Here is a 27,304-nt window from a genome sequence, read left to right on the forward strand (position 1 = left end):
ACCAAACACTAGTACTAGCACTACTCTTGGAAACATAGGCAAGTTCAACAGCATGACTTACCAACTATATCCACACACCACCAACCCAACACAACTAAGAGTGGAAGTTATGAAATGGAAGCTCCGTAAGTATTCGGCATGTCTACATTATGGTTATTTATTAATTTATTCAAATAATTTGAGTAAGTGAGAATGCGGTTCATGTCACAGGATGGGGAGTTTAAATTGTTATTATCACACAGCGAGGAGCCTACTTCAGAAAATAATTAGAGAGGCACTCAATCACAGGCATCTAGCACAGGGTACCACATCTACTATCTACGAGTCACACCAAGGGCATTTAGAGCTAATGCTGCATTGACCCATGCTCTGAGCTTTACCTGCTGGATTTAACCAGAGACTGTCTGACCAGAGACTGTGCAGCCGAGGCTACATTGTGAGGGAGAGAATAGAAATGCCTTTAGTAACTACTGGTCCTGGAGCTGTCATACTGCCCAATGGTGGGCAGACATGGAGTGATAAAGAATGTATTTGATTGATATCCATCACAACTAACTAGCTGGTCTGGGGTCAGTTTTGCATTGTGTGATCATAATGAATGTGGTTACAACTGGGTTTGGGGAAACTGATCTTGGGCCAGTAATTAAAGAGGTTCTCATCACAGTGGGACATACTGTATTGTATACACTCACCTTGTGACCGGAGATCTGCAGACTCTCTCAGGTTCGTCTGTGACCCTCAAGAGGAAGACAAAGGTGCGTGTTAGGAATGAATCAGCCAATAGAGAAATATCCCTTGTTCCCTCCCCTTCCTATTCCAATGCTTCCCTCAGCAAGGCAACATCAACCACAACATCAACTCATCAGAGCCAGAGTGACATCAACCTTCCGAAATGCAAGGAAATGAAATAAATAAAAACATACACTTTGAAGCCACACTAGAAAGCTATTTTAGAGAAAAGGACTGGGGGCAGGTTTGGGTGTCTGCCAAGAGACTAGAAAGCTTCTACTGCTTGCAATGAGTGACAGTGGGTTTGTAGAACATGTGTACCATAAATTCGGACAAAAAGCATATGAAAGCACATGGTGTTCGCCCAATGTCTACTACCACTAAAGTATGGACAGGTTTTGAGATGTCCCATTACACATCCATCTAACACACCCAAGGAGGCGCTGCTGTTCAAGCACCACAAACAGTGTCGCCCATGTTCATAACCTTCCCATTTCAAATGTCATCTCCAAGAACCTGGCAAACCACATGCCTTTCCAGAAACTAGGCGTTTCTTGAAAGGACTAGAGGTTTCCTTCTAGAAAATCTCTATCTAATAGGATAGTGGAGAGATCTGAGCTGTCGAGTGTCTTAAAACAAACCTGCCAGTGGGATAGCGTCTGGGCTACCATGTTGGGTCAAATCTCTCTCTGGGAGAGAGTGAGTGAGTGGAGCCCATGGTGAGTGGAGAGGAGTGGAGAGGGAGGATAAGGAATGACAAGCCTGTGCCTCTGGCTGGGACTGTGAAGAGGATCCCGTTAAGAGGGGGATAAAGGCTCTATTAAGCAACTAATCCTGGTTTAAAGTGTCAGCAATGCTAAGGACGCATGGCAGCAGCTCCTTACAAACAAAACTGTACCAAACTGTGCCTCCTTCACAGAACTGGCTCTGAGACTGATGGTGTTTTAACAACGCGAGGAATATATGGAGTTCATTAAATTAGTCACCGTCTTACAAAACTACAACTGGACGGCATACAACTGCACAATGAGTGGTGAGGTCATCACCACTCACCCTAAAGCTTTAGGAGAAGGTAAAGAACAGCCCGTAGAGTCCAAAGTCACATCAGACCCCTTTGATTTCCAAAGATAAGAATAAAGAAATGTTTCATGTCCAATCATGTATTATTGTTTGAAGTGCCACAATCAGTTGGTAGATATCCATACAATAAAAAATCCATTAACCAATTGCCTTTAATTGAACTGAAAATACAAGAAGAATGTATAAGCCTGCACTCATTTTAAAAGCCTTTGGAAAGCAGGGTGGGTCGTTGCTGGCTGTTGTTCTGTTGTTGTCAAGGGTATGCTGTGTCACCTGTGGCCTCTAGAGTGCGCTCTTGTACTGAACCCAGACAACAGACAGGCGCACACAGACTGAGGCAGTGAATGAGAGGGGAGTGTGCGAGGGGTTGGAGGTACTGGCAGACAGGCAGGCAGACAGACTGACAGGCAGGCAGAGAGAAGGAGCCAGAAACATGGGAAGAAGAACTTACTAACTGTTTTTGATCCCTGCGGAAGAGTGCAGCCCGAGACGGACTTGTTTGAGTTGGGACGCTTAGAGGGGTCAAGATTGACCCTACGAGGAAGAAGAGAGAGAAATAAAGAGAAACAGCGAGACAGAGAAAGAAAGACAGAGAGAGAACGAGATATGGATAAAGGGGGGGAAAGAAGGATAAAATATTGCAGCTGATTGGCAAGGGAAAGTAAAGTTAACAAGGAAAAGTAAAGTTAACAAGAAAAAGTTAACAAGGAAAGGTAAAGTTAACCAGGAAAAGCAAAGTAGTTAAGAAACAGAAAAAAAAACATGAAGCACCTCCCCAAAAAACAGCCAAGACCAAGAGAGAGTGTAGTAGGAAGTAGGGAGATGTGAACTGGGTAAGTGGGGGGTTTGAAGCCTGTGGTTAATAGAGGAGGAAGTAAGCCTGAGTAAAGTCAATGCAGATTAAGGAGAGTGAGAGAGGGGGACGTCAGAAGCATTTCGGACCCTCCAGCAGTGTAAGTCTGAGTACCGATGGCCAGACACACACACCTTACTGACTCCACTGTGTCTCTAGGGATAAGACGAATGCTCTCCATATTGAGGAAGTCACTGTCACCTGTCTTGGGCTTTGTGTGCCCTCCTCTACAGTTGCCTAACTATATTGTCCTTAACAAACTATCTAACACTGTAGCCTACACGCTAGAGTTCTTCAAGGCTCCGAAATACCCAAGACCCGAGTGGTTCCAGATCAAGAACTCGGATCAGGTTGTCACGGGTACGAGTCATTTCAACTGACTTTTCCAGAAGGACCCATACAGATCCAAACGCGACTGCTACAGTAATTGTATAATTGATGCTGCTATTCTTTGCTTTTCACGAGAGGGGCACGTGTAAGCTTGTTGTTGGTCAATCATAAGTCATCAAAGCGACAATAGGCTATAGTCATAGAGCCTCTGTTCGGGACGAAGGTTAGGAAATATCTAATCAATGGAATATGTAATTAAAATGGATTTTTAAATTAAATTAAATGCAACAACGACCAAGAGCCAACAGGTAGGCAGCTAATTTATATTCTGAATGGAGTTGTTGCTGTTTGTAACTGTGGGACGAGAAAGAGCATGCAACACCAATTAGCCTAGCTAGCCGCTAGCTTAACTAGCTCCTCCCGGTTTGATGCAGTCAAGACAGGTACTACGTAAACATTTTGGATGATAAATAACCTAGCTATGGCAGCTATTAGTCTGCTATAGCGCGAGTCAGCTTGGTTGGTTGCCAGTTTTTCTCCTCTCCCTCCCTCCTCCCTGTTCCCGTGTCACTCACACACACTCACAGTAGCCTACACACAGCACGACCCCTGCTAGAGCGTCACCTCTCTTTACCTCCTCTCCTTCACGCTTTATCAGTTCCGGTTCATAAAGTAGTTTAAAAATTGACTTTTCTGCTGCTTCTTTCACTCGGCTCGGACCGGGTCTGGATCCGACCAGGTCTATACGGAAAGGTCTCTTTATTTAAAAAATGTATTTATGCATTTTTCCATTTCGGAACGCATCTAACTTGTTGGACCCATAAATACCTCTACCTCACGCTAGTCTCATTTAGGGTGCTATTTCATGTTGATTTGCCTGAATCAATATTCCCTTTTGGTTCAGGCCTGTCTCCATCAGTGCACACAGATGAGCAGTTTACTGGGCTTCGCTAAACAAAGAGCTCCCCAGATTTTCACACTTAAAATAACACAGGGGCGTAACAGGAGCAAACGCTCACAGTAATCCTTGTCCTTGCTAGACCGTACATGATCTTTATTTGATCTAATTGCTTAAACGGCAGTCGCTATCCCTGACGAGTGTTGAATTTCACAATGTCGCGCGCAGCATCGTATAATTAGAACTAACATCTATTAGAATCCTCCCAATTTCACGCTTCCTGTCCCTTTCAGGTGTTTAGACTAGGATTGCTTACACTTCTGATGTTTCTACTGAAATTCCTTAAATATCCAGTCAACAGGGTTAAAGCTAAGAATTCTACCCTCACTATGGACTAGCCTAGAAGTGTTGTCATCCTTATACTGGGGGGCTAAAGCTCAGGGCTTCCTCACACTCCCTTCACTCTCCTCTTACCTGCGCGTGAGCTTGGAGGTGAGCTTGCTGAACAGGTTGGAGGTGGCGCGGGTACGTGCGTGGGGCAGGGGGCTGGCGTCGTGGGACAGAGTGGGGGAGGTGGGGGGTGCATGGGAGGGAGGCCGCCGGTCCCTCAGCTGGCCCCCGTGGAAGGTGCTGCGGATGCTGGAGCCCCGTGTGAGGCGGGAGCCCGAAGAGGAGGAGGTCCCCGAGGCCCCAGCGATGCTGTGGGTGGAGGGTGAGGCCGGGGGCAGCCGGTGGGACATGGAGCTGAGAGAGGAGAGAGCAGAAAGGACAAAACAATCAGATCATCATCCCATTCATCCATCACTCAACCATTAACAGTGAGGTGCTCAGTTCATAATGTATTTTTATTTAAAAAAAAACATTTATTTAACCTTAATTTAACCTTAATTTAACCTGGAAAAGCCCATTGAGACCCAGAGTCTCTTTATCAATGGAGACCTGGCCAAGAAGGCAGAAAAAATCAATACATGACATAAATAAAACATACAACAATACAATACAACACAATAACATGATCCAGCCTAAAAAAAGCATTTGCACCGGACATCTCATCGTTCTAAAGTATCCGTTGAGACAAACAATCTGAGCCATAAAGGCTTTAGCTGGAGTTAGTTTGGAACTGGCAGAGTGATGGTGAACCTTTACAGAGTCCCAGGGTAGGAGCTTCCAGAAGACAGAAAGAGAAGGCTGGTGAGGCCAAATCAGAACTGGGCCTTTGGAGGAAACAGACTGTGAGGGGGAGAGGGGGATCAGGGAGGAGGAGGGAAGGACAGACTGGAAAGGGGGATGTGGGAGGGGTGTGACTGGTATGCTGGTAAAATGTGAGAATAGAAAAGTGAGCATAGAAATGGAAAGGGAAAGAGAGAAAATGAGAAGGTGAGAGATAGAGAGAGAGGGTGAGAATTACAGAGAGAGGGTGAGAGTTACAGAGAGAGAGGGTGAGAGTTACAGAGAGAGAGGGTGAGAGATAGAGAGTAAGATATACAGAGAGGGTGAGAGATACAGTGAGAGAGGGTAAGTGATACAGAGAGGGTGAGAGATACAGTGAGAGGGTGAGAATTACAGAGAGGGTGAGAGTTACAGAGAGAGAGGGTGAGAGATAGAGAGTAAGAGATACAGAGAGGGTGAGAGATACAGTGAGAGAGGGTAAGTGATACAGAGAGAGGGTGAGAGATACAGTGAGAGAGGGTGAGAATTACAGAGAGGGTGAGAGTTACAGAGAGAGAGGGTGAGAGATAGAGAGTAAGAGATACAGAGAGGGTGAGAGATACAGTGAGAGAGGGTAAGTGATACAGAGAGAGGGTGAGAGATACAGTGAGAGAGGGTGAGAATTACAGAGAGAGGGTGAGAGTTACAGAGAGAGAGAGAGTGAGAGTTACACAGAGAGAGGGTGAGAGATAGAGAGAGAGGGTAAGAGATACAGAGAGGGTGAGAGATACAGTGAGAGAGGGTGAGAGATAGAGAGGGTAAGATATACAGAGAGAGGGTGAGAAATACAGTGAGAGAGGGTAAGATATACAGAGAGAGGGTGAGAGATACAGAGAGAGAGGGTGAGAGATACAGAGAGAGAGGGTAAGAGATACAGAGAGAGGGTGAGAGATACAGTGAGAGATAGAGAGAGAGGGTGAGAGTTACAGAGAGAGGGTGAGAGTTACAGAGAGAGAGGGTGAGAGTTACAGAGAGAGAGGGTGAGAGATACAGTGAGAGGGGGTGAGAGATACACAGAGGGGGTGAGATATACAGTGAGAGGGTGAGAGATACAGTGAGAGGGTGAGAGATACAGTGAGAGGGTGAGAGATACAGTGAGAGGGTGAGAGATACAGAGAGAGGGTGAGAGATACAGAGAGGGGGGTGAGAGATGGGTGAGTTACAGAGAGAGAGGGTGAGAGATACAGAGAGAGAGGGTGAGAAATACAGAGAGGGTGAGAGATACAGAGAGGGTGAGAGATAGAGAGAGGGTGAGAGATAGAGAGAGGGTGAGAGATAGAGAGAGGGTGAGAGATAGAGAGAGCGGGTGAGCGATACAGTGAGAGAGGGTAAAATATACAAAGAAAGGGTGAGAGATACAGAGAGAGAGGGTGAGAGATACAGAGATAGAGGGTAAGAGATATAGAGAGAGAGGGTGAGAGATACAGTGAGAGGGTGAGAGATACAGAGAGAGAGGGTGAGAGATACAGAGAGAGAGAGGGTGAGAGATACAGAGAGAGAAGGTAAGAGATACAGAGAGAGGGTGAGAGATACAGTGAGAGGGTGAGAGATAGAGAGAGAGGGTGAGAGTTACAGAGAGAGAGGGTGAGAGATAGAGTAAGAGATACAGAGAGGGTGAGAGATACAGTGAGAGGGTGAGAATTACAGAGAGAGGGTGAGAGATACAGAGAGGGTGAGAGATACAGAGAGAGTTAAGAGAGATACAGAGAGGGTGAGAGATACAGTGAGAGAGAGGGTAAGTGATACAGAGAGAGGTGAGAGATAAGTGAGAGAGGGTGAGAGATACAGAGAGAGGGTGAGAGATACAGAGAGAGAGGGTGAGAGATACAGAGAGAGAAGAGAGATACAGAGAGAGAGATACAGAAGAGGGTGAGAGATACAGTGAGAGAGGAGAGGGTGAGAGATACAGAGATAGAGAGAGAGGGTGAGAGATACAGAGAGAGGGTGAGAGATACAGAGAGAGAGGGTGAGAGATACAGTGAGAGGGGGTGAGAGATACAGAGAGGGGGAGAGATACAGTGAGAGGGTGAGAGATACGGAGAAGGGGTGAGATATACAGAGAGAGGGTGAGAGATACAGAGAGAGAGGGGGTGAGAGATACAGTGAGAGGGTGAGAGATAGAGAGAGAGTGAGATACAGTGAGAGGGTGAGAGATACAGAGAGAGGGGTGAGAGATACAGAGAGAGAGATACAGGAGAGAGAGAGATACAGAGAGAGAGGGTGAGAGATATAGAGAGAGGGTGAGAGATAGAGAGAGAGGGTGAGAGATACAGAGAGAGAGGGTGAGAGATACAGAGAGAGAGGGTGAGAGATACAGAGAGAGAGGGTGAGAGATACAGAGAGAGGGTGAGAGATACAGAGAGAGGGTGAGAGATAGAGAGAGAGGGTGAGAGATACAGTGAGAGGGTGAGAGATACAGAGAGAGAGGGGTGAGATACAGTGAGAGGGAGAGATACAAGAGAGAGAGGGTGAGAGATACAGAGAGAGGGTGAGAGATACAGAGAGAGAGGGTGAGAGATACAGAGAGAGGGTGAGAGATACAGAGAGAGGGTGAGAGATACAGAGAGAGGGTACAGAGAGAGGGTGAGAGATACAGAGAGAGAGGGTGAGAGATACAGAGAGAGGGTGAGAGATACAGAGAGAGGGTGAGAGATACAGAGAGGGTGATACAGAGAGAGACAGAGAGAGAGATACAGAGAGAGAGGGGTGAGAGATAAGGAGAGGGGGATACAGAGAGGGGTGAGAGATACAGAGAGAGAGGGTGAGAGATACAGAGAGATACAGAGAGAGATAATACAGAGAGAGGGTGAGAGATACAGAGAGAGGTGAGAGATAATACAGAGAGAGGGTGAGAGATACAGTGAGAGATAGAGAGAGGGTGAGAGATACAGAGAGAGGGTGAGAGATACAGAGAGAGGAGATAGAGAGGGTGAGAGATACAGTGAGAGGGTGAGAGATAGAGAGAGAGGGTGAGAGATACAGTGAGAGGGTGAGAGATACAGAGAGGGTGAGATATACAGTGAGAGAGAGATACAGAGAGAGAGTGAGAGATACAGAGAGGGGGTGAGAGATAGTTACAGAGAGAGAGGGTGAGAGATACAGGGAGATACAGAGAGAGAGGGTGAGAGATACAGAGAGGGTGAGAGATAGAGAGAGAGGGTGAGAGATAGAGAGAGAGGGTGAGAGATACAGAGAGAGGTAGAGACAGAGAGGTGAGAGATACAGAGAGAGGGTGAGAGATACAGAGAGAGAGTGAGATACAGAGGGTGAGAGATAGAGAGAGGGTGAGAGATACAGAGAGTAAGAGATACAGAGAGATGAGAGATATAGAGAGGGTGAGAGATACAGAGAGAGAGGGTGAGAGAGATACAGAGAGAGAGAGGGTGAGAGATAAAGAGAGAGAGGGTGAAAGATGGGTGAGAGATTACAGAGAGAGAGGGTGAGAGATACAGAGAGGAGAGAGATGAGAGAGAGGGTGAGAGAGAGAGAGAGATGAGTGAGTACAGAGAGGGTGAGAGATACAGAGAGGATGAGAGATACAGAGAGAGGGAGAGATAGGTGAGAGATGAGAGATACAGAAAGAGGGGTGAGAGATAGAGATAGTGATACAGAGATGAGAGATAGTGAGAGAGATAGAGAGAGAGAGAGAGAGAGAGAGAGGTGAGAGATAGAGAGAGAGAGAGAGAGAGAGAGAGAGTGAGAGAGAGAGAGGGTGAGAGAGAGAGAGTGAGAGAGAAAGAGGGGTGAGAGATACAGAGAGAGGGTGAGATACAGTAGAGAGAAGGTGAGAGATACAGAGAGAGAGGGTGAGAGATACAGAGAGAGAGGGTAAGAGATACAGAGAGAGGGTGAGAGATAAAGAGAGAGGGGGTGAGAGATGGGTGAGTTACAGAGAGAGAGGGTGAGAGATACCGAGAGAGAGGGTGAGAGATACAGAGATGGTGAGAGATAGAGAGAGAGGGTGAGAGATACAGAGAGAGAGGGTAAGAGATACAGAGAGAGAGAGAAGAGATACAGAGAGAGGGTGAGAGATATACAGTGAGAGGGTGAGAGATCCAGAGAGAGAGGGGTGAGAGATACAGAGAGAGGGTGAAAGATACAGTGAGAGGGTGAGAGATACAGAGAGGGGGAGAGATATACAGAGAGAGGGTGAGATATACAGAGAGAGGGTGAGAGATACAGTGAGAGAGGGTGAGAGATAAAGAGAGAGGGGGTGAGAGATGGGTGAGTTACAGAGAGAGAGGGTGAGAGATACAGAGAGAGAGGGTGAGAGATACAGGGGGTGAGAGATAGAAAGAGAGGGTGAGCGAAAGAGAGGGTGAGTGAGAGAGAGGGTGAGAGATACAGAGAGAGAGAGAGGGTGAGAGATAATACAGAGAGAGGGTGAGTGATAGAGAAGGTGAGAGATAATACAGAGAGAGGGTGAGTGAGAGAGAGGGTGAGTGTGAGAGGGAGAGAGAGGGTGAGAGATACAGAGAGGGTGGAGATAGAGAGGGTGAGCGATACAGTGAGAGGATGAGAGATAGAGAGAGAGAGGTGAGAGATACAGTGAGAGGGTGAGAGATACAGAGAGGGTGAGATATACAGTGAGAGGGTGAGAGATACAGAGAGAGAGTGAGAGATAAAGAGAGAGGGGAGAGATGAGAGATGGGTGAGTTACAGAGAGAGAGGGTGAGAGATACAGAGAGAGAGGGTGAGAGATACAGAGATGGTGAGAGATAGAGAGAGAGGGTGAGTGATAGAGAGAGAGGGTGAGTGATAGAGAGAGAGGGTGAGAGATACAGAGAGAGGGTGAGCGATAGAGAGAGAGAGGGTGAGAGATAGAAAGAGAGGGTGAGAGATACAGAGAGAGTAAGAGATACAGAGAGAGGGTGAGAGATATATAGAGAAAGGGTGAGAGATATAGAGAGAGAGGGTGAGAGATACAGAGAGAGAGAGGGTGAGAGATAAAGAGAGAGGGGGTGAAAGATGGGTGAGTTACAGAGAGAGAGGGTGAGAGATACAGAGAGGGTGAGAGATAGAAAGAGAGGGTGAGTGATAGAGAGAGGGTGAGTGAGAGAGAGGGTGAGATATACAGAGAGGATGAGCGATAGAGAGAGAGAGGGTGAGAGATAGAGAGAGAGAAAGAGGGTGAGAGATAGAGATAGTGGGTGAGAGATAGAGATAGTGGATGAGAGATAGAGAGAGAGAGAGAGAGAGAGAGAGAGAGAGAGAGAGAGAGAGAGGGTGAGAGAGAGAGAGGGTGAGAGAGAGAGAGGGTGAGAGAAGGTGAAAGAGGGTGAGAGATACAGAGAGAGAGGGTGAGATATGTAGAGAGAGAAGGTGAGAGATGCAGAGAGAGAGGGTGAGAGATACAGAGAGAGAGGGTAAGAGATACAGAGAGAGGGTGAGAGATAAAGAGAGAGGGGGTGAGAGATGGGTGAGTTACAGAGAGAGAGGGTGAGAGATACCGAGAGAGAGGGTGAGAGATACAGAGATGGTGAGAGATAGAGAGAGAGGGTGAGAGATACAGAGAGAGAGGGTAAGAGATACAGAGAGAGAGGGTAAGAGATACAGAGAGAGGGTGAGAGATATACAGTGAGAGGGTGAGAGATCCAGAGAGAGAGGGTGAGAGATACAGAGAGAGGGTGAAAGATACAGTGAGAGGGTGAGAGATACAGAGAGGGGGAGAGATATACAGAGAGAGGGTGAGATATACAGAGAGAGGGTGAGAGATACAGTGAGAGAGAGGGTGAGAGATAGAGAGAGGGTGAGAGATACAGTGAGAGGGTGAGAGATACAGAGGGGGAGAGATACAGTGAGAGGGTGAGAGATACAGAGAGGGGGTGAGAGATACAGAGAGAGAGAGGGTGAGAGATAAAGGGAGAGGGGGTGAGAGATGGGTGAGAGATGCCGAGAGAGAGGGTGAGAGATAGAGAGGGTGAGAGATAATACAGAGAGAGGGTGAGTGATAGAGAAGGTGAGAGATAATACAGAGAGAGGGTGAGTGAGAGAGAGGGTGAGTGTGAGAGAGGGAGAGAGAGGGTGAGAGATACAGAGAGGGTGGAGATAGAGAGGGTGAGCGATACAGTGAGAGGGTGAGAGATAGAGAGAGAGGGTGAGAGATACAGTGAGAGGGTGAGAGATACAGAGAGGGTGAGATATACAGTGAGAGGGTGAGAGATACAGAGAGAGAGTGTGAGAGATAAAGAGAGAGGGGGTGAGAGATGGGTGAGTTACAGAGAGAGAGGGTGAGAGATACCGAGAGAGAGGGTGAGAGATACAGAGATGGTGAGAGATAGAGAGAGAGGGTGAGTGATAGAGAGAGAGGGTGAGTGATAGAGAGAGAGGGTGAGAGATACAGAGAGAGGGTGAGCGATAGAGAGAGGGTGAGCGATAGAGAGAGAGAGGGTGAGAGATAGAAAGAGAGGGTGAGAGATACAGAGAGAGTAAGAGATACAGAGAGAGGGTGAGAGATATATAGAGAAAGGGTGAGAGATATAGAGAGAGAGGGTGAGAGATATAGAGAGAGAGGGTGAGAGATACAGAGAGAGAGAGGGTGAGAGATAAAGAGAGAGGGGGTGAAAGATGGGTGAGTTACAGAGAGAGAGGGTGAGAGATACAGAGAGGGTGAGAGATAGAAAGAGAGGGTGAGTGATAGAGAGAGAGGGTGAGTGAGAGAGAGGGTGAGATATACAGAGAGGATGAGCGATAGAGAGAGAGAGGGTGAGAGATAGAGAGAGAGAAAGAGGGTGAGAGATAGAGATAGTGGGTGAGAGATAGAGATAGTGGATGAGAGATAGAGAGAGGGTGAGTGACAGAGAGGGTGAGAGAGAGAGGGTGAGAGAAGGTGAAAGAGGGTGAGAGATACAGAGAGAGAGGGTGAGATATGTAGAGAGAGAAGGTGAGAGATGCAGAGAGAGAGGGTGAGAGATACAGAGAGAGAGGGTAAGAGATACAGAGAGAGGGTGAGAGATAAAGAGAGAGGGGGTGAGAGATGGGTGAGATACAGAGAGAGAGGGTGAGAGATACCGAGAGAGAGGGTGAGAGATACAGAGATGGTGAGAGATAGAGAGAGAGGGTGAGAGATACAGAGAGAGAGGGTAAGAGATACAGAGAGAGAGGGTAAGAGATACAGAGAGAGGGTGAGAGATATACAGTGAGAGGGTGAGAGATCCAGAGAGAGAGGGTGAGAGATACAGAGAGAGGGTGAAAGATACAGTGAGAGGGTGAGAGATACAGAGAGGGGGAGAGATATACAGAGAGAGGGTGAGATATACAGAGAGAGGGTGAGAGATACAGTGAGAGAGGGTGAGAGATAAAGAGAGAGGGGGTGAGAGATGGGTGAGTTACAGAGAGAGAGGGTGAGAGATACAGAGAGAGAGGGTGAGAGATACAGAGGGTGAGAGATAGAAAGAGAGGGTGAGCGAAAGAGAGGGTGAGTGAGAGAGAGGGTGAGAGATACAGAGAGAGAGAGAGGGTGAGAGATAGAGATAGTGGGTGAGAGATAGAGATAGTGGATGAGAGACAGAGAGAGAGAGAGAGGGGGTGAGTGAGGGAGAGGGTGAGATAGAGGGTGAGAGATAGAGATAGTGGGTGAGAGATACAGAGATAGTGGATGAGAGAGAGAGAGAGAGAGAGAGAGAGAGAGAGAGAGAGAGAGAGAGAGAGAGAGAGAGAGAGAGAGAGAGGGTGAGAGAGAAGGGGGTGGGTGAGAGAGAGAGGGGAGAGGGTGGGTGAGAGATACAGAGAGAGAGGGTGAGAGATAGAGAGAGAGGGTGAGAGAAGATGAAAGAGATAGAGAGAGAGGGTGAGAGATACAGAGAGAGAGGGTGAGAGATGTAGAGAGAGAAGGCGAGAGATATAGAGAGAGAGGGTGAGAGATACAGAGAGTGAGATATACAGAGAGAGAGGGTGAGTGAGAGAGAGAGAGGGGGGGGTGAGAGATACAGAGAGGGTGAGAGATAATACAGAGAGAGGGTGAGAGATACAGAGAGAGAGGGTGAGAGATAGAGAGAGAGGGTGAGAGATACAGAGAGACAGGGTGTGAGATAGAGAGAGAGGGTGAGAGATACAGAGAGAGAGGGTGAGAGATAGAGAGAGAGGGAGAGATACAGAGAGAGAAGGTGAGCGATAGAGAGAGAGGGTGAGAGATACAGAGTCGTTGAGAGATAGAGAGGGAGAGATACAGAGAGAGAAGGTGAGCGATAGAGAGAGAGGATGAGAGAGAGAGAGAGAGAGAGAGAGAGAGAGAGAGAGAGAGAGAGAGAGAGAGAGAGAGAGTGGGTGAGAGAGAGAGAGTGGGTGAGAGATAGAAAGAGTGGGTGAGAGATAGAAAGAGTGGGTGAGAGATAGAGAGAGGGTGAGAAATAGAGAGATAGGGTGAGAGATAGAGAGAGAGGGCTTGAGGGAGAGAGAGACTGAAAATGAAGATTTCAGCCATCTGCTTGGAGGCTTGTGGACATACAGCAGTAGCCCCCCACCTTCCCCATGCCCCCTTAACCCTGCATCCTTTCATCCACCTGGCAGAGCTCCCCTTACCTCGTCCCCTTGGCCCGCTCCCTACAGTTCTCCCTGACTGGCCGGGTTAGCTAGGCTGGCTGAGCCCCTGTTGGCCTGGGGCCGCTTTACTTAACGCTCTAAATAACCAGAGCTCTGATAGACAGATACACACACACAGGGAGAGGGGCCGAGTAGGGCAGACACATTAGAGTCCTTTGGTTGATTTGCAGCTGTTTCAGAGCACAATCATTTACCCTCAACCTGAGCCCCAAAGCAAAAGAGACCAGGAGCAGGAATTGAAAATGTGTATAATGTAATGCATGATTATGTAATATATAGCATGTAATTGTATGACAGCATGCATGTCAGTATGAGCACGATTATTGTGTCTGTTTCCGAGTGTGTTGGTTTGTGTATTTTGTCATTGTGTGTATGCGGTGGTGTATTTGTTTGTGCGGCTGCACTGTGTGTGCTCTAGCACGTGTGTGTCCCGTCAGCCCGTCTAGTGTGGCATTGCATTGACAGGGCCTAGAATGCGGTTGCACTGCACTGACAGGGCCTAGAAGGCGGTTGCGTTGCATTGACAGGGCCTAGAAGGCGGTTGCATTGCATTGACAGGGCCTAGAAGGTCGGTTGCTGGTCAAGTTGGAACAGCCTGCCACCTCTTTCCCCCTCCACCCCCACCCCTCCCCCAGTGCTAGGACCGTAGGTCACATGATAACCACCACCTTCTGGCACATACCAGTAAGCTCTTTATCCCCTAGTCAAGAGACGTAATGAATGTTATACACACAAAAACACCACTACAGTACAGTCAAAACACAGGTTATTAATGCACACAATGTTGAGAAAGTGAATGTACAGTATCCCTGCTATTATTCTCGAGGACTCAACAAATGTAGAAGCACATGTACAACGCTCAAACATAAAACCCAAACACTCTGCTCACCTGTTCTCCTTGCCGTTCTGCAGCAGGGAGGGCCTGTCTGTGCTGTTCCGGTCCGTGGTGCACACGTATGTGTTCCGGCGGATCATGGCACTTGCTGGGACGTTGTTCTGAAAGGCAGGGAGAATGACAGTTAGATAACACATTGACTGTGATTGACTGTGACTACTATATAGTGCACTACTTATGAGCCCTGGTCAAAAGGAGTGTACTTTAGGGAACCACAGTACCAGTGCTGAACTCTTGTCGTCACTCTCAGTCCACCCTGTCAGAGCGCCTCTGAGCCCTTCAAAGGGTTCAACTCGGGTTCATCTACATATTCTCTGTTCACACTGTTGTTGTTGTTCATCCTTATTCTGTAACTGGACTCCCTACATGCCAGCGTTTCATCTCTATTCTCTCTGTCCACATCTTAGTTTAGCATGAATCTGTAGATTCTCTCTCCAAAGTGTTGTTCTTGGTTCATTCCTCTGCACACTGATCTTAGTTTCCTTAATCTCTTGTAACCTTGTCTCGTATAAGGTCATTTTGTAGGCCGACAGCATTGCACTGCATCAACCAATGGTTACGTGCCACATCATTGACGGCGCAGTCTGGCACCAGATAACTATTATATGATGTGGTTTGCTGACATGTAGTGAGCCTGGAACATGGCCTATGTGTGTGTGTGTGTGCTCACCGTGGCGGTGTTAATCTCCTTACGGCGGTCGGGAATCTCTGACTGGTTGGGGTTGTTGGCGCTGCTGACCATGGGGCTGGAGGGGGGCTGGATGGAACGGCTGCCCACCACGCTGCTGCTGACCTTACGGGACGCCATGCGCCCCCCCTCCTCCTTCAGCTCCCTGTCTGCCCCCGCCACGCTGCTGGGGCTACGCTTGGGGTGGGATGGGGGCGCTGCTGGACCGCCTGCACAACAGGCAGACAGGGCAGAGGACACGACATGAGAATCAAAGTTTGGTCCTGTGTGGCTCAGTTGGTAGAGCAAGGCACTTGTAAAACTAATATTGTGGGTTTGAATTCTACTGGGGCCACCCATATGTACATTTCTGCATGGACTACAGTCGTTTGGGATAAACAGCATGTTATGATATTATAGACTGCACAAATTATAAAGATCTCACACACGACCGGTGACCTCACAATAGGGTGCATTTTGGGACGCAGACTAAGAGACAGCCCACTCACAGAAGTCACTGTGCCTCCTGCGGGGGTGGTAGGTGGAGGCGCTGCGCTGGGTGGTCTTGCTGTGGGAGGAGGAGGCAGAGGTGGTGGTGGTGGAGTGTTTACTGGTGCCGTTGGTGACGGTGCTTGGCCGTACCCGCGCCAGGCTCAGACTGCTGGTTGACCGAGACTCACTGCCCTCCACCTGACATACACACAGAGAGAAACACACACGTTAGGATCAGGACTCAGGTGATTGTGGACAGTGTGAACACACAGGCACGACACACACACGTATTGTAGCAGACTGGCACGCCAGGCATTCCCCTTGGATTTGTATTAGCAGCGGTGGCTAAGTTAGCGGAGGGGGATTTTTGTGTAGAACGACTGTGAGAAGGTCACTTCTGGTGACTTTTTAAAAGGACAATCTACTCCATGGTGAAATGAAATGACGTTGACACCATCTGAAATGTAACTGGTGCGCGCCACTGCACTGTAAGGAGATGAGGAGGAGCAAGCGGTGGCTCTCATTCACACCACTGCTTGCTCTGTTTCCTACAAATATACTGATCTTAAAGGGATAGTGCCAGACTTTGGCAATGCATTTCCCAACTCTGAACATATCCCTTTAAGAGCGTGTCTCGGCAGAAATGTATATATACAAAAAACAATTAAAACATTTTAGGGGGAACACTGGGAAGGCAGATGGGCAACACAGAAAGCTTTAATGATGAAGAATTTTCTCTCTCTCCCACACACACACGTTGTCTCGTTGTGCCTCACCTCATTCATGCGTCCCAGTAACAGGTAGGTGGCGGTGACCTCGTTGTACTTCCGAGTGGTCAGAGCGTCTTTGATGTCGTCACGGGTGTAACCCATCCCCACCATCACCTCTGGAGGCGAGCGGAGAGATGAGGGACGTTAGACAGAGATACAGGCTCACAGAAAGAAGAGGAAGGCCGTGTCCCAAATAGCACCCTATTCCCTACAATAGTGCACTACTACTACTACTACTCCCAGTGCACTAAAAATGGAATGCGGTGCAATTTGGGACAAATACGATATGTAGGTAGGGGGTAGAGGGGTGATAGAGAGGTATTTCACCGATGCGGCTGCCATCATTATGGTCCTCCAGGGGCTCTATATGAGCCTTCAGTTCTTCTCCGTCGTAGCCAGAGTTAATCCACTTGTCGTTCATGATTTGCTAATCAGGGATAAAGTGATGTGTTAAAGAGTGCACAAACAGGGTGTGTGTGGTTGCGTGTACTGTAAAGCTGAGTGCCGCCTGCCGTTGCCCTCCTCACCTCCAGGGTGCAGCGTTTGGTGGGGTTGAGCACCAGGAACCTGCGCAGGATGCCCTCGCAGTCGGTGGACATGTAGAAGGGCACGCGGTACTTCCCCCGCAGAACACGCTCCCGCAGCTCCTGGGGAACAACACATGCAGATACAGATGCAGTTACGCAAAACGTGCTCATAATGTTATATAACGTTACACAAAAACATGGGACATAATAATGGCAAAGGGACTAAAAGACAACGTGTCCCTTCTCTTGATTAACTGAACATGAAAATGGAAGGTGAACATGAAGTAATCAGCACGAAACCCTTCAGTACCACAGGCAGCATTAGTATCCAAAATGTCACATTTGGCACCATATTCCCCATACAGTACACAACTTTTGACCACACCATATGGGCCCGGGCCAAAAGTAGTGCCTTATGTAGTGCCCCAGACAAAGTAAAGGCCATTTTGGCTGCGCTGCGGGGGGGGTCTTGCCTTGAGGTTCTGCCCGTCGAAGGGCAGTGATCCGCTGACCAGTGTGTAGAGGATGACCCCCAGGCTCCAGATGTCCACCTCAGGACCGTCGTACTTCTTCCCCTGGAACAGTTCCGGAGCGGCATAGGGAGGGGAGCCACAGAACGTGTCCAGCTTGTTGCCCATGGTGAACTCGTTACTGAAGCCAAAGTCTGCGATCTTGATGTTAGAGTCGGCATCCAGCAAGAGGTTCTCAGCCTGCAGAGACAGGTGAAGATAGCGCAGATTTTAAGGACTGAGAGTCTGTTCAGGTCAGGCTGAGTCCGTATGCTCATTTCAGGGAAAGAGATTATCAGTGTTTGACATGTTTTTTAAATGTATTGATAATGATATACTTAATATCAATGAGTGGTTGTCATTTTGGAAAATGAAAAGCGGTTCAGGTCTGAACCGGTCACGTACTTTAAGGTCCCTGTGAACAATGTTCTTCAGGTGACAGTAGTGTACAGCAGACACAATCTAAATAGATAGATATAGATATATAGAGAGAGAGAGAGAGGGAGAAGAGAGCGGGAGAGACAGAGAAAGAAAGGGAGTGAGATAAGTCACAGTAAAAAAAGCCAAACACATAGACTGACACATACAAACTTAGAATAATGCTTGCAATGTCATTCAGGCCAACTCGGCACCAGTCACTGGGTTTTGTTGCGATTATACATTTTTGGTCACATCTCACCTGACGGAATTTGGCCCGCGCCTCTTTCTCTTTCATTCTCCCATGGGACACGAGGTAGTCAAACACTTCACCTGAGGGAGAGAGAAACCAACCACATCAACAGACAGAGCATCAGGCTTACAACACCGTCTGATTGAATACAGTGTGTAATTGAGGCACTTATAGTGTATATTAGTGATGCACGGGTTGATTCATAACCCGCAGTCCCCACGGTTATATCCGAGGGGCGGGTGGGTAAATGGTCACGAAATATTGAGTGGATGAAGGGCTTTAAAAATCTATAAATGTATCATTCTTGTGCAAATCATATCTAGAGGCTACATGAAGGTTTTTCTTTCTTTCTTTTTATCTGGCGAAAGCGTGCAGACTAAGCTTTAGCGCCTAACTGTACGCTCACCGGATACACGGCTCACCGGTTACACGGCTCACCGGTTACACGGCTCACCGGATACACGGCTCACCGGATACACGGCTCACCGGATACACGGCTCACCGGATACACGGCTCACCGGATACATCGCCAAATGCTTTTGGGAACATGGGCAGAAAAAGTTCACATCGGTCCACTGAGACAAAAAGGACAATGTCAGGGTTTAATTCAATAAGAGAAAAGCTGCGAAATGGAAAGTTGAAAATAAATCGAAGGGAGGGTCAGAGCAGTAGTCTAATGTTGAGGGAAGATGTGGTGAAGTGGTAAGATGATAGCAGTGTTATGTTATGTGTGATGATTGTGAGGCGCTATACAAATTCGACAGTCACAAGAAGGGGACTTCCAAATGGCCCGTCAAGGGAACTACTGTTCAGGTGGGTTAAACGGAATAGTAGTCTGGAACCTGGACCCTGACTGTAGGTCTATAACCTCTCACATAGCCCAATATAACACTAAGGCTTACAAAATTAAGCATTTCTTGCAGTAAAATGATAAATGTAGATTTTGACTCTGTAATATTATTTCTTTCTTTCAGCATCTTGAGAGAATGAATGCGTGGTTAGGGACTGTAAAGGTACTATATTTATCAGCATCATAAAAGCTGATAGAAGCCTATTTCAACCACATAAAAATATGCATCCAAGCTGAACTGAAATCTTATCAGAAACATGTCGGGTCGAAATGTTCTTACATTTTCTTAAAACCGGTTAAACTGACGTCATTGGGTAATTTTGCACAGAAAATCTTTCCCTTTTCCACAAATGTATTTATTGCATTTTCTCCCCGGCGAGAGAAGCAGCGATGAAGGGGAACATTTTACCAATATCAACCACGTCATTCTGGTGAGCAGGGTTTACTTAGTCTTCCAGGGCAACAAGTCATGACAGAAGAGAAGCTGCATTTATCTAATTGTAGAAGTTGTTAAAAGTCGACTAACAAATAGCCGGCCAAAATGTCGGAAATTATAAGCAGAGACATAGGCCTATCGAAAAAGGCCTGCTCCCCCCAAAAATACCTCCACCATCTCTGACTGCACAGCAGATTTTCTATATTAGCAGGTTAGGGTCGGGCCTCAGATTTTCATTTTACCACATGGTAAATGGGTTACCACATGGTTTGCAGATGGGTTATTAGGTATTGCGGGTGGTTGAACAAACAGCTGACCCGCGCACCACTAATATATATATAGTGTATTCATTAGAGTTCTATAATATAATTATATTGTATTTCTATGATGTACACATTAAGTGAGTGAGTGAAAAGAAATTGTAATGTAAGAATATGAAGAGAGAATCTAAAACAAATATATTTATTTAAAAAATGCTTTATTGTCACATACACCGGATAGGTACAGTGAAATGTGTTGTTTTACAGGGTCAGCCATAGTAGTACGGCACTCCTAAGCCAAAGGAGAGCATACGCAGCAGTAGTATCATCAGTGAGATGGGTTATTAAATTGAGCCTGACCTGGGACCAGTATCTTCATCATTGAGCCTATAGGGCTTCATTCATCTCAGTGATCCCTGGCCTAATGGTTAACTTTGCATGGGCATGTCTACATATCTGTGACCCATGCATGTGTCTGGAAATATATGGTGGTGGTGTGAGAGAGAGTTGAAAGAGAGAGAGTGACTGAATGAATGAATGAATGAATGAGTGTGTGGTGTGTTTTTGTACAGTACATGCTAGAGGACACATCCACTGGGAGAAAAGCAGCAAGGTTGAGATCGGGAAGGGGCACATGCTTGGCTATTAGTTCCTTATTTGGCAAGAAATAGAATGGGAGGAAAAATTGACAAACAAGCAGAGTGGGGATTATAAGAGGGAGGGGACACAAGCAAAGAGAAGAATAGACAGAAAGTGAAGGAAGGGGAGAGAAAAGGAGAGTTCAGAGGGAGGGAGGAGGGCGGTCAGAGGACAATCGATGGGTCAGCGGTACTGGGAAAGCGTGAGGGAAGGGTGGAGAGAAAAGAGATGAGAGAGAAATGGAGGAGCGTGTAGGGGTTGAGGGGAAGTACTCTGCTCACCCCCACTGGCGTACTCCATTATCAGATAGAGTGTATTCTCCGTCTCGATCACCTCAAACAGCTGCACTGTAACACACAAACATACATAGACACCTCAGTATAGTGGGTGGCACAGACAAACAACACACACAGTTGCACAAAGTGATTTACTGTGTGTTCCTTAGAGCAGGGAGATGTGCCGTAAATGCACAACAGTATGGTACGGCAGTTTATGTTTCAGCTGCATGCAGTATTAAATGTGACCGTGTTCATTATAAAAAACTGGAGGAAGTCTACTTGTCCTGGCTTTATATGAGCGACTGCACCCTATTGCCTTGATAGTGCACTATGTTTGACCAGGGCCCATAGGGAATATGGTGCTATTTGGGACACAGCCTCTAGCCATTACAGGGGCAGCGCGAGGGGGTCTGGGCATCCCTCAGTTAGACTGTACTCCCCTGGAAAGGAGGATCATTTTCAACTCAGTGGGGGACTATTATCCATATCACACGTCCTGACTCCTGCTCAGCAGCTGTATTGACAGTGAAGGGGAACATTGCGTGAGGATGGGTGTTAGGCTGATGATGTTCTGGGGTCGGGTATGCCCTGCGGCACTACAACCTGGAAGCTGGGGAGATTAGTATAGCCGAGGCACTTACCGATATTTGGGTGGTTGAGGCCTTTCATGATGCGTACCTCTCTGAAGAGCTGGAGGAAAGAGAGAGAGAAGAAGCGAGTTAAAAGAATGTTATTTCATTATTCAAGTCTTCACAGCCACACTGATATATATAGCGCATGCGAAGATAGGTATGAAAGTGGGGGATGATCAAAATTCCTGATTCATCATATAAGAACTGAACATCAGACAGGCGGATAGGAGGAGGATATCCAGCCTCCACCCGTCACTCATTTATACATTTATTCATTCATATTCATTCATAAATAAGCTCAGCTGCTTGTCGGGAACACTAGCTGGCTTCCTGCTAATTAGAGAGTGGACCACTCCAGGGACAGCCTGACTAGACAGAGCGCCTCTCCCCCTGGGCAGAGCCTCTCTCCCCACAGGGCTCCCTCATCCATCATGGAGGTGCCGTTGCTTTTAGCCTCTTCTCTTTCTAGAAATAGTGGGGGCGCCACATCACATAGTCGCTGCAACGGTTGTGCGGCACGGGCACAGTCTGCCGCTGCTGTGTGTGATTCAACGTCTTGTGGTTATGAGGTGACACACCATTGTATTTACACACTGTCACACACCCACAACTTGACACACACACATGGACCTCCCTCGAACCACATTCATAAGCCTCCTTTCCTGGTTGTGACATCTGCTGAAAGTGGGGAAACAGGGAGCACTGACGGCATACATACAAGCATCTTGGGGATAATTATAGTGGATGTGTGCACCAGCCCACAGAGTGCTCTCTTTGAACTGTATATGGTGAGACTGGGTGACGAGGCATCAGCTTGCTCTGACCAGGTAAAAGGGTATCCGCGAGAGACTGTGTTACAAGGGCTGGGTTTGTGGAAAGGGGAATACTTCAATAAAGACAGAAATAGAGGCAAACACAAAGTTAGATTTCACAATGTATGAGTGAGCAAAAGCAAGAGAAGGAAGGATAGAAAGGGAGAAAGACAGGAAGGATAGAGAAGGAAACACACACAATGGATGGAATGTGCTGATGGTTGTGTGAGAAGGTGTCCAGCTTCCTTAGAAGTTCAAGCCCATTCTTACAAAACACAGAGCGTCACCCAGGGAGCTGCGTCTCACCCGTCTGTCCCTCTCTCTTTCACTCTCTCTGGAGACCCCCCCCCAACCCTCTCTCAGCCACCACCACCTCATACCTCTCTCTCAGCCCCTCCCACCCCATGCCTCTCTCTCAGCCCCACCCACCCCATGCCTCTCTCTCAGCCCCTCCCACCCCATGCCTCTCTCTCAGCCCCTCCCACCCCATGCCTCTCTCTCAGCCCCTCCCACCCCATGCCTCTCTCTCAGCCCCTCCCACCCCATGCCTCTCTCTCAGCCCCTCCCACCCCATGCCTCTCTCTCAGCCCCTCCCACCCCATGCCTCTCTCTCAGCCACCCCCACCCCATGCCTCTCTCTCAGCCACCCCACCTCTCTCTCTCAGCCACCCCACCTCTCTCTCTCAGCCACCCCACCTCTCTCTCTCAGCCACCCCACCCCTCTCTCTCAGCCACCCCACCCCTCTCTCAGCCACCCACCCCTCTCTCTCAGCCTCCCCACCCCTCTCTCTCAGCCACCCCACCCCTCTCTCAGCCTCCCCACCCCTCTCTCTCAGCCACCCCCACCCCTCTCTCTCAGCCTCCCCACCCCTCTCTCAGCCACCCCACCCCTCTCTCTCAGCCTCCCCACCCCTCTCTCAGCCACCCCGACCCCTCTCTCTCAGCCACCCCCACCCCTCTCTCTCAGCCACCCCCATCCCACCCCTTTCTCTCAGCCACCCCCACTCCACTCCTCTCTCTCAGCCACCCCATGCCTCTCTCTCAGCCACCCCGACCCTCTCTCTCAGCCTCCCCCACCCCTCTCTCTCAGCCTCCCCACCCCTCTCTTTCAGCCTCCCCCACCCCTCTCTCTCAGCCCCCCCCCCACTCCTCTCTCTCAGCCACCCCATGCCTCTCTCTCAGCCACCCCCACCCCACCCTTCTCTCTCAGCCTCCCCCACCCCTCTCTCTCAGCCACCCCCACCAAACCCCTCTCTCTCAGACACCCCATGCCTCTCTTTCAGCCACCCCACCCCTCTCTCTCAGCCTCCCTACGCTCTACCCCGTGATTCTGGCCTTCTGCGGAAGCTTTCAAACAAGATATCTGTACACGGAAGTGGCAAGAGTAAAGTTGTGAGGATGATATATATATTTTGGATTGCCTTGAGGACAGAGGGAAACAGAGAGAAGGAAACTGAGAATGATTCAAATGTGTATGCCTCAGGGACTGTGCAAGCAAATTACTAATTTCTCAAATAAACAGAACACACACACGCAGACACTCCCATGTAGCTAGACAGAGGCATAGTTTTTGGCCCGTTGGAGCACATAATCATACCTACTGAGGTGAAGCTCTTTCAAAACAGCCAGTGTTTCTCAGTTCAGACCAAAAAAATAACTATAAATAATAAAAGGAAAAATTATCTCGGGATATGGCCAGGGGGGATAAGTCAAAAACATGAACATAGATGATGATTATGTTTTGCTTTTGCTTGTTTGTGGTGTTACTTACAAGGGGAAAGTTCTACCAAGCATGACTGTCTACTTCCTGGTAGTGATGTAATAATACATGGAGGATGTAGTAATGAGGCGATGGATTACCCAACCTGCAGCATGGTCGGACTCCATATAGCGCCTATCGTTGGAACAATAGCCCCGCTCTCCCTTTCGTGCTGTTGCACTTTAAAATGACCTACCTAGACCAGTATGGAGACATGCTCACAGAAAAACAGAGTATGTGATGCAACACAAGATATTGATCGGTTTGTCACTGGGCCACATTACATTTACATTTAAGTCATTTAGCAGACGCTCTTATCCAGAGCGACTTACAAATTGGTGCATTCACCTTATGACATCCAGGGGAACAGTCACTTTACAATAGTGCATCTAAATCTTAAAGGGGGGGTGAGAGGGAATACTTATCCTATCCTAGGTATTCCTTAAAGAGGTGGGGTTTCAGGTGTCTCCGGAAGGTGGTGATTGACTCCGCTGTCCTGGCGTCGTGAGGGAGTTTGTTCCACCATTGGGGGGCCAGAGCAGCGAACAGTTTTGACTGGGCTGAGCGGGAGCTGTACTTCCTCAGTGGTAGGGAGGCGAGCAGGCCAGAGGTGGATGAACGCAGTGCCCTTGTTTGGGTGTAGGGCCTGATCAGAGCCTGGAGGTACTGAGGTGCCGTTCCCCTCACAGCTCCGTAGGCAAGCACCATGCGAGCTTCAACTGGAAGCCAGTGGAGAGAACGGAGGAGCGGGGTGACGTGAGAGAACTTGGGAAGGTTGAACACCAGACGGGCTGCGGCGTTCTGAATGAGTTGAAGGGGTTTAATGGCACAGGCATGATGTTGAAGCAGGCGGTGTCCACAGTCCTATTTTTGTTCACCAAGTACAACTTCAAGAAGAGGGCTAGTTTAGTGTTGTTGTACTAATGTCTTGCGCATTTGTATCCATAACACCTGCACTGAATGCAAATATTTATCAAGACCCAACAAATATACTATGGACTATAGGCTAGTGATACATGACTGTAGGGTATATAGGCTAGTAATACGACTGTAGGGTATATAGGCTAGTGATACATGACTGTAGGGTATATAGGCTAGTGATACATGACTGTAGGGTATATAGGATAGTGATACATGACTGTAGGATATAGGATAGTGATATATGACTGTAGGGTATATAGGCTAGTGATATATGACTGTAGGGTATATAGGCTAGTGATACATGACTGTAGGGTATATAGGCTAGTGATATATGACTGTAGGGTATATAGGCTAGTGATATATGACTGTAGGGTATAGGCTAGTGATATATGACTGTAGGGTATAGGCTAGTGATATATGACTGTATGGTATATAGGCTAGTGATATATGACTGTAGGATATATAGGCTAGTGATACATGACTGTAGGGTATATAGGCTAGTGATATATGACTGTAGGGTATATAGGCTAGTGATACATGACTGTAGGATATATAGGCTAGTGATACATGACTGTAGGGTATATAGGCTAGTGATATATGACTGTAGGATATAGGCTAGTGATACATGACTGTAGGGTATATAGGCTAGTGATATATGACTGTAGGGTATATAGGCTAGTGATATATGACTGTAGGGTATATAGGCTAGTGATATATGACTGTAGGATATAGGCTAGTGATACATGACTGTAGGATATAGGCTAGTGATACATGACTGTAGGATATAGGCTAGTGATACATGACTATAGGATATAGGCTAGTGATACATGACTGTATGATATATAGGCTAGTGATACATGACTGTAGGGTATATAGGCTAGTGATATATGACTGTAGGATATAGGCTAGTGATACATGACTGTAGGATATAGGCTAGTGATACATGACTGTAGGATATAGGCTAGTGATATATGACTGTATGATATATAGGCTAGTGATACATGACTGTAGGATATATAGGCTAGTGATATATGACTGTAGGGTATATAGGCTAGTGATACATGACTGTAGGGTATATAGGCTAGTGATATATGACTGTAGGGTATATAGGCTAGTGATACATGACTGTAGGGTATATAGGCTAGTGATACATGACTGTAGGATATATAGGCTAGTGATACATGACTGTAGGGTATATAGGCTAGTGATATATGACTGTAGGGTATATAGGCTAGTGATACATGACTGTAAGGTATATAGGCTAGTGATACATGACTGTAGGATATATAGGCTAGTGATATATGACTGTAGGGTATATAGGCTAGTGATACATGACTGTAGGATATATAGGCTAGTGATACATGACTGTAGGGTATATAGGCTAGTGATATATGACTGTAGGGTATATAGGCTAGTGATACATGACTGTAGGGTATATAGGCTAGTGATACATGACTGTAGCGTATATAGGCTAGTGATATATGACTGTAGGGTATATAGGCTAGTGATATATGACTGTATGATATATAGGCTAGTGATACATGACTGTAGGATTTAGGCTAGTGATACATGACTGTATGATATAGGCTAGTGATATATGACTGTATGATATATAGGCTAGTGATACATGACTGTAGGATATAGGCTAGTGATACATGACTGTAGGATATAGGCTAGTGATATATGACTGTATGATATATAGGCTAGTGATATATGACTGTAGGATATAGGCTAGTGAGATTAAACACTGTACAGAGAAACCTAGTTCTTGAAAAACAATTTAAAGGCAGAAAATAGGACTCACTGCTTCCCTTGTTATACATTTTTCCAATGCCAAAGTGCAGGGCAGCTGGACGCAACCATAAATCTGATGGTGTACATGTGTCCCGTCCCGTACAGACACACTGAGTCAATCAGCCTGTGTGAAGCAGACATGTCACATAGTAATGCGGCTAATGTGGACCAGGGCTACTGTGAGTGCCACATAGAGTACACAAGTATACATTCAGTGTCCACAAACACACATCAGTGACATGATGCAGCTCCATGCGTGAACATACAATCCAAATCAAACACACATCAGTGACATGATGCTGCTCCATGCGTGAACATACAATCCAAATCAAACACACATCAGTGACATGATGCAGCTCCATGCGTGAACATACAATCCAAATCAAACACACATCCCTTGAGACTGTCTGGAGAGCAGAGCGCATCAGCTGTTCACCTGAGCTCTAAAGAAAAATAATCAGATAAGCCTGTCTCTCCCGCCACCTCCTTAATCTTTTTCTCTTCCGTCATATCCCCCTCCCTTCTATCTACCACTTTCTCCCTCTCTCACAAGCCCATAAATGACTTCCTGGTCCATTCCCTTGGCCCAACGGCACTGTTGCCATGCCAACCCATGTCAGACTCTATAGTCCTCGTCTCACCCCCAGGCAAGTGTCTTCCCAGGGGAGCTTCTCCACCCCACCGCTGCCCAGCCATGCCCTGTATTGTCTGCCACCCTCAGAACTTGACTGGCCAAGGGAACGGACAGCCCAT

At 47.5% G+C, this 27,304-nt stretch overlaps 1 protein-coding gene across 5 annotated transcripts in view; it reads right to left on the reverse strand.

The window, feature by feature from the left end:
• The window catches only part of LOC124006105 (MAP/microtubule affinity-regulating kinase 4-like), a 61,337-nt gene that overhangs the window by 5,347 nt on the left and 28,686 nt on the right, over positions 1-27,304 (reverse strand). The window contains exons 4-18 of one of the 5 annotated variants that reach the window (XM_046315884.1): positions 21,275-21,323; positions 20,637-20,702; positions 18,180-18,250; positions 17,906-17,962; positions 17,465-17,701; positions 16,992-17,111; positions 16,792-16,891; positions 16,471-16,580; positions 15,712-15,892; positions 15,206-15,432; positions 14,530-14,636; positions 4,365-4,634; positions 2,261-2,343; positions 693-737; positions 381-429 (exon numbers count right to left, since the gene is read on the reverse strand). In XM_046315884.1, coding sequence (XP_046171840.1) covers positions 381-429; positions 693-737; positions 2,261-2,343; positions 4,365-4,634; positions 14,530-14,636; positions 15,206-15,432; positions 15,712-15,892; positions 16,471-16,580; positions 16,792-16,891; positions 16,992-17,111; positions 17,465-17,701; positions 17,906-17,962; positions 18,180-18,250; positions 20,637-20,702; positions 21,275-21,323 — 1,772 coding nt within the window. The remainder of the gene's footprint in view (positions 1-380; positions 430-692; positions 738-2,260; positions 2,344-4,364; positions 4,635-14,529; positions 14,637-15,205; positions 15,433-15,711; positions 15,893-16,470; positions 16,581-16,791; positions 16,892-16,991; positions 17,112-17,464; positions 17,702-17,905; positions 17,963-18,179; positions 18,251-20,636; positions 20,703-21,274; positions 21,324-27,304) is intronic. The other 4 variants (XM_046315886.1, XM_046315887.1, XM_046315885.1 and 1 more) reach the window with 4 other exon arrangements.

The sequence above is a fragment of the Oncorhynchus gorbuscha genome, linkage group LG19, assembly GCF_021184085.1.
Source record: "Oncorhynchus gorbuscha isolate QuinsamMale2020 ecotype Even-year linkage group LG19, OgorEven_v1.0, whole genome shotgun sequence".
NCBI classification, from domain to species: Eukaryota; Metazoa; Chordata; class Actinopteri; order Salmoniformes; family Salmonidae; genus Oncorhynchus; species Oncorhynchus gorbuscha.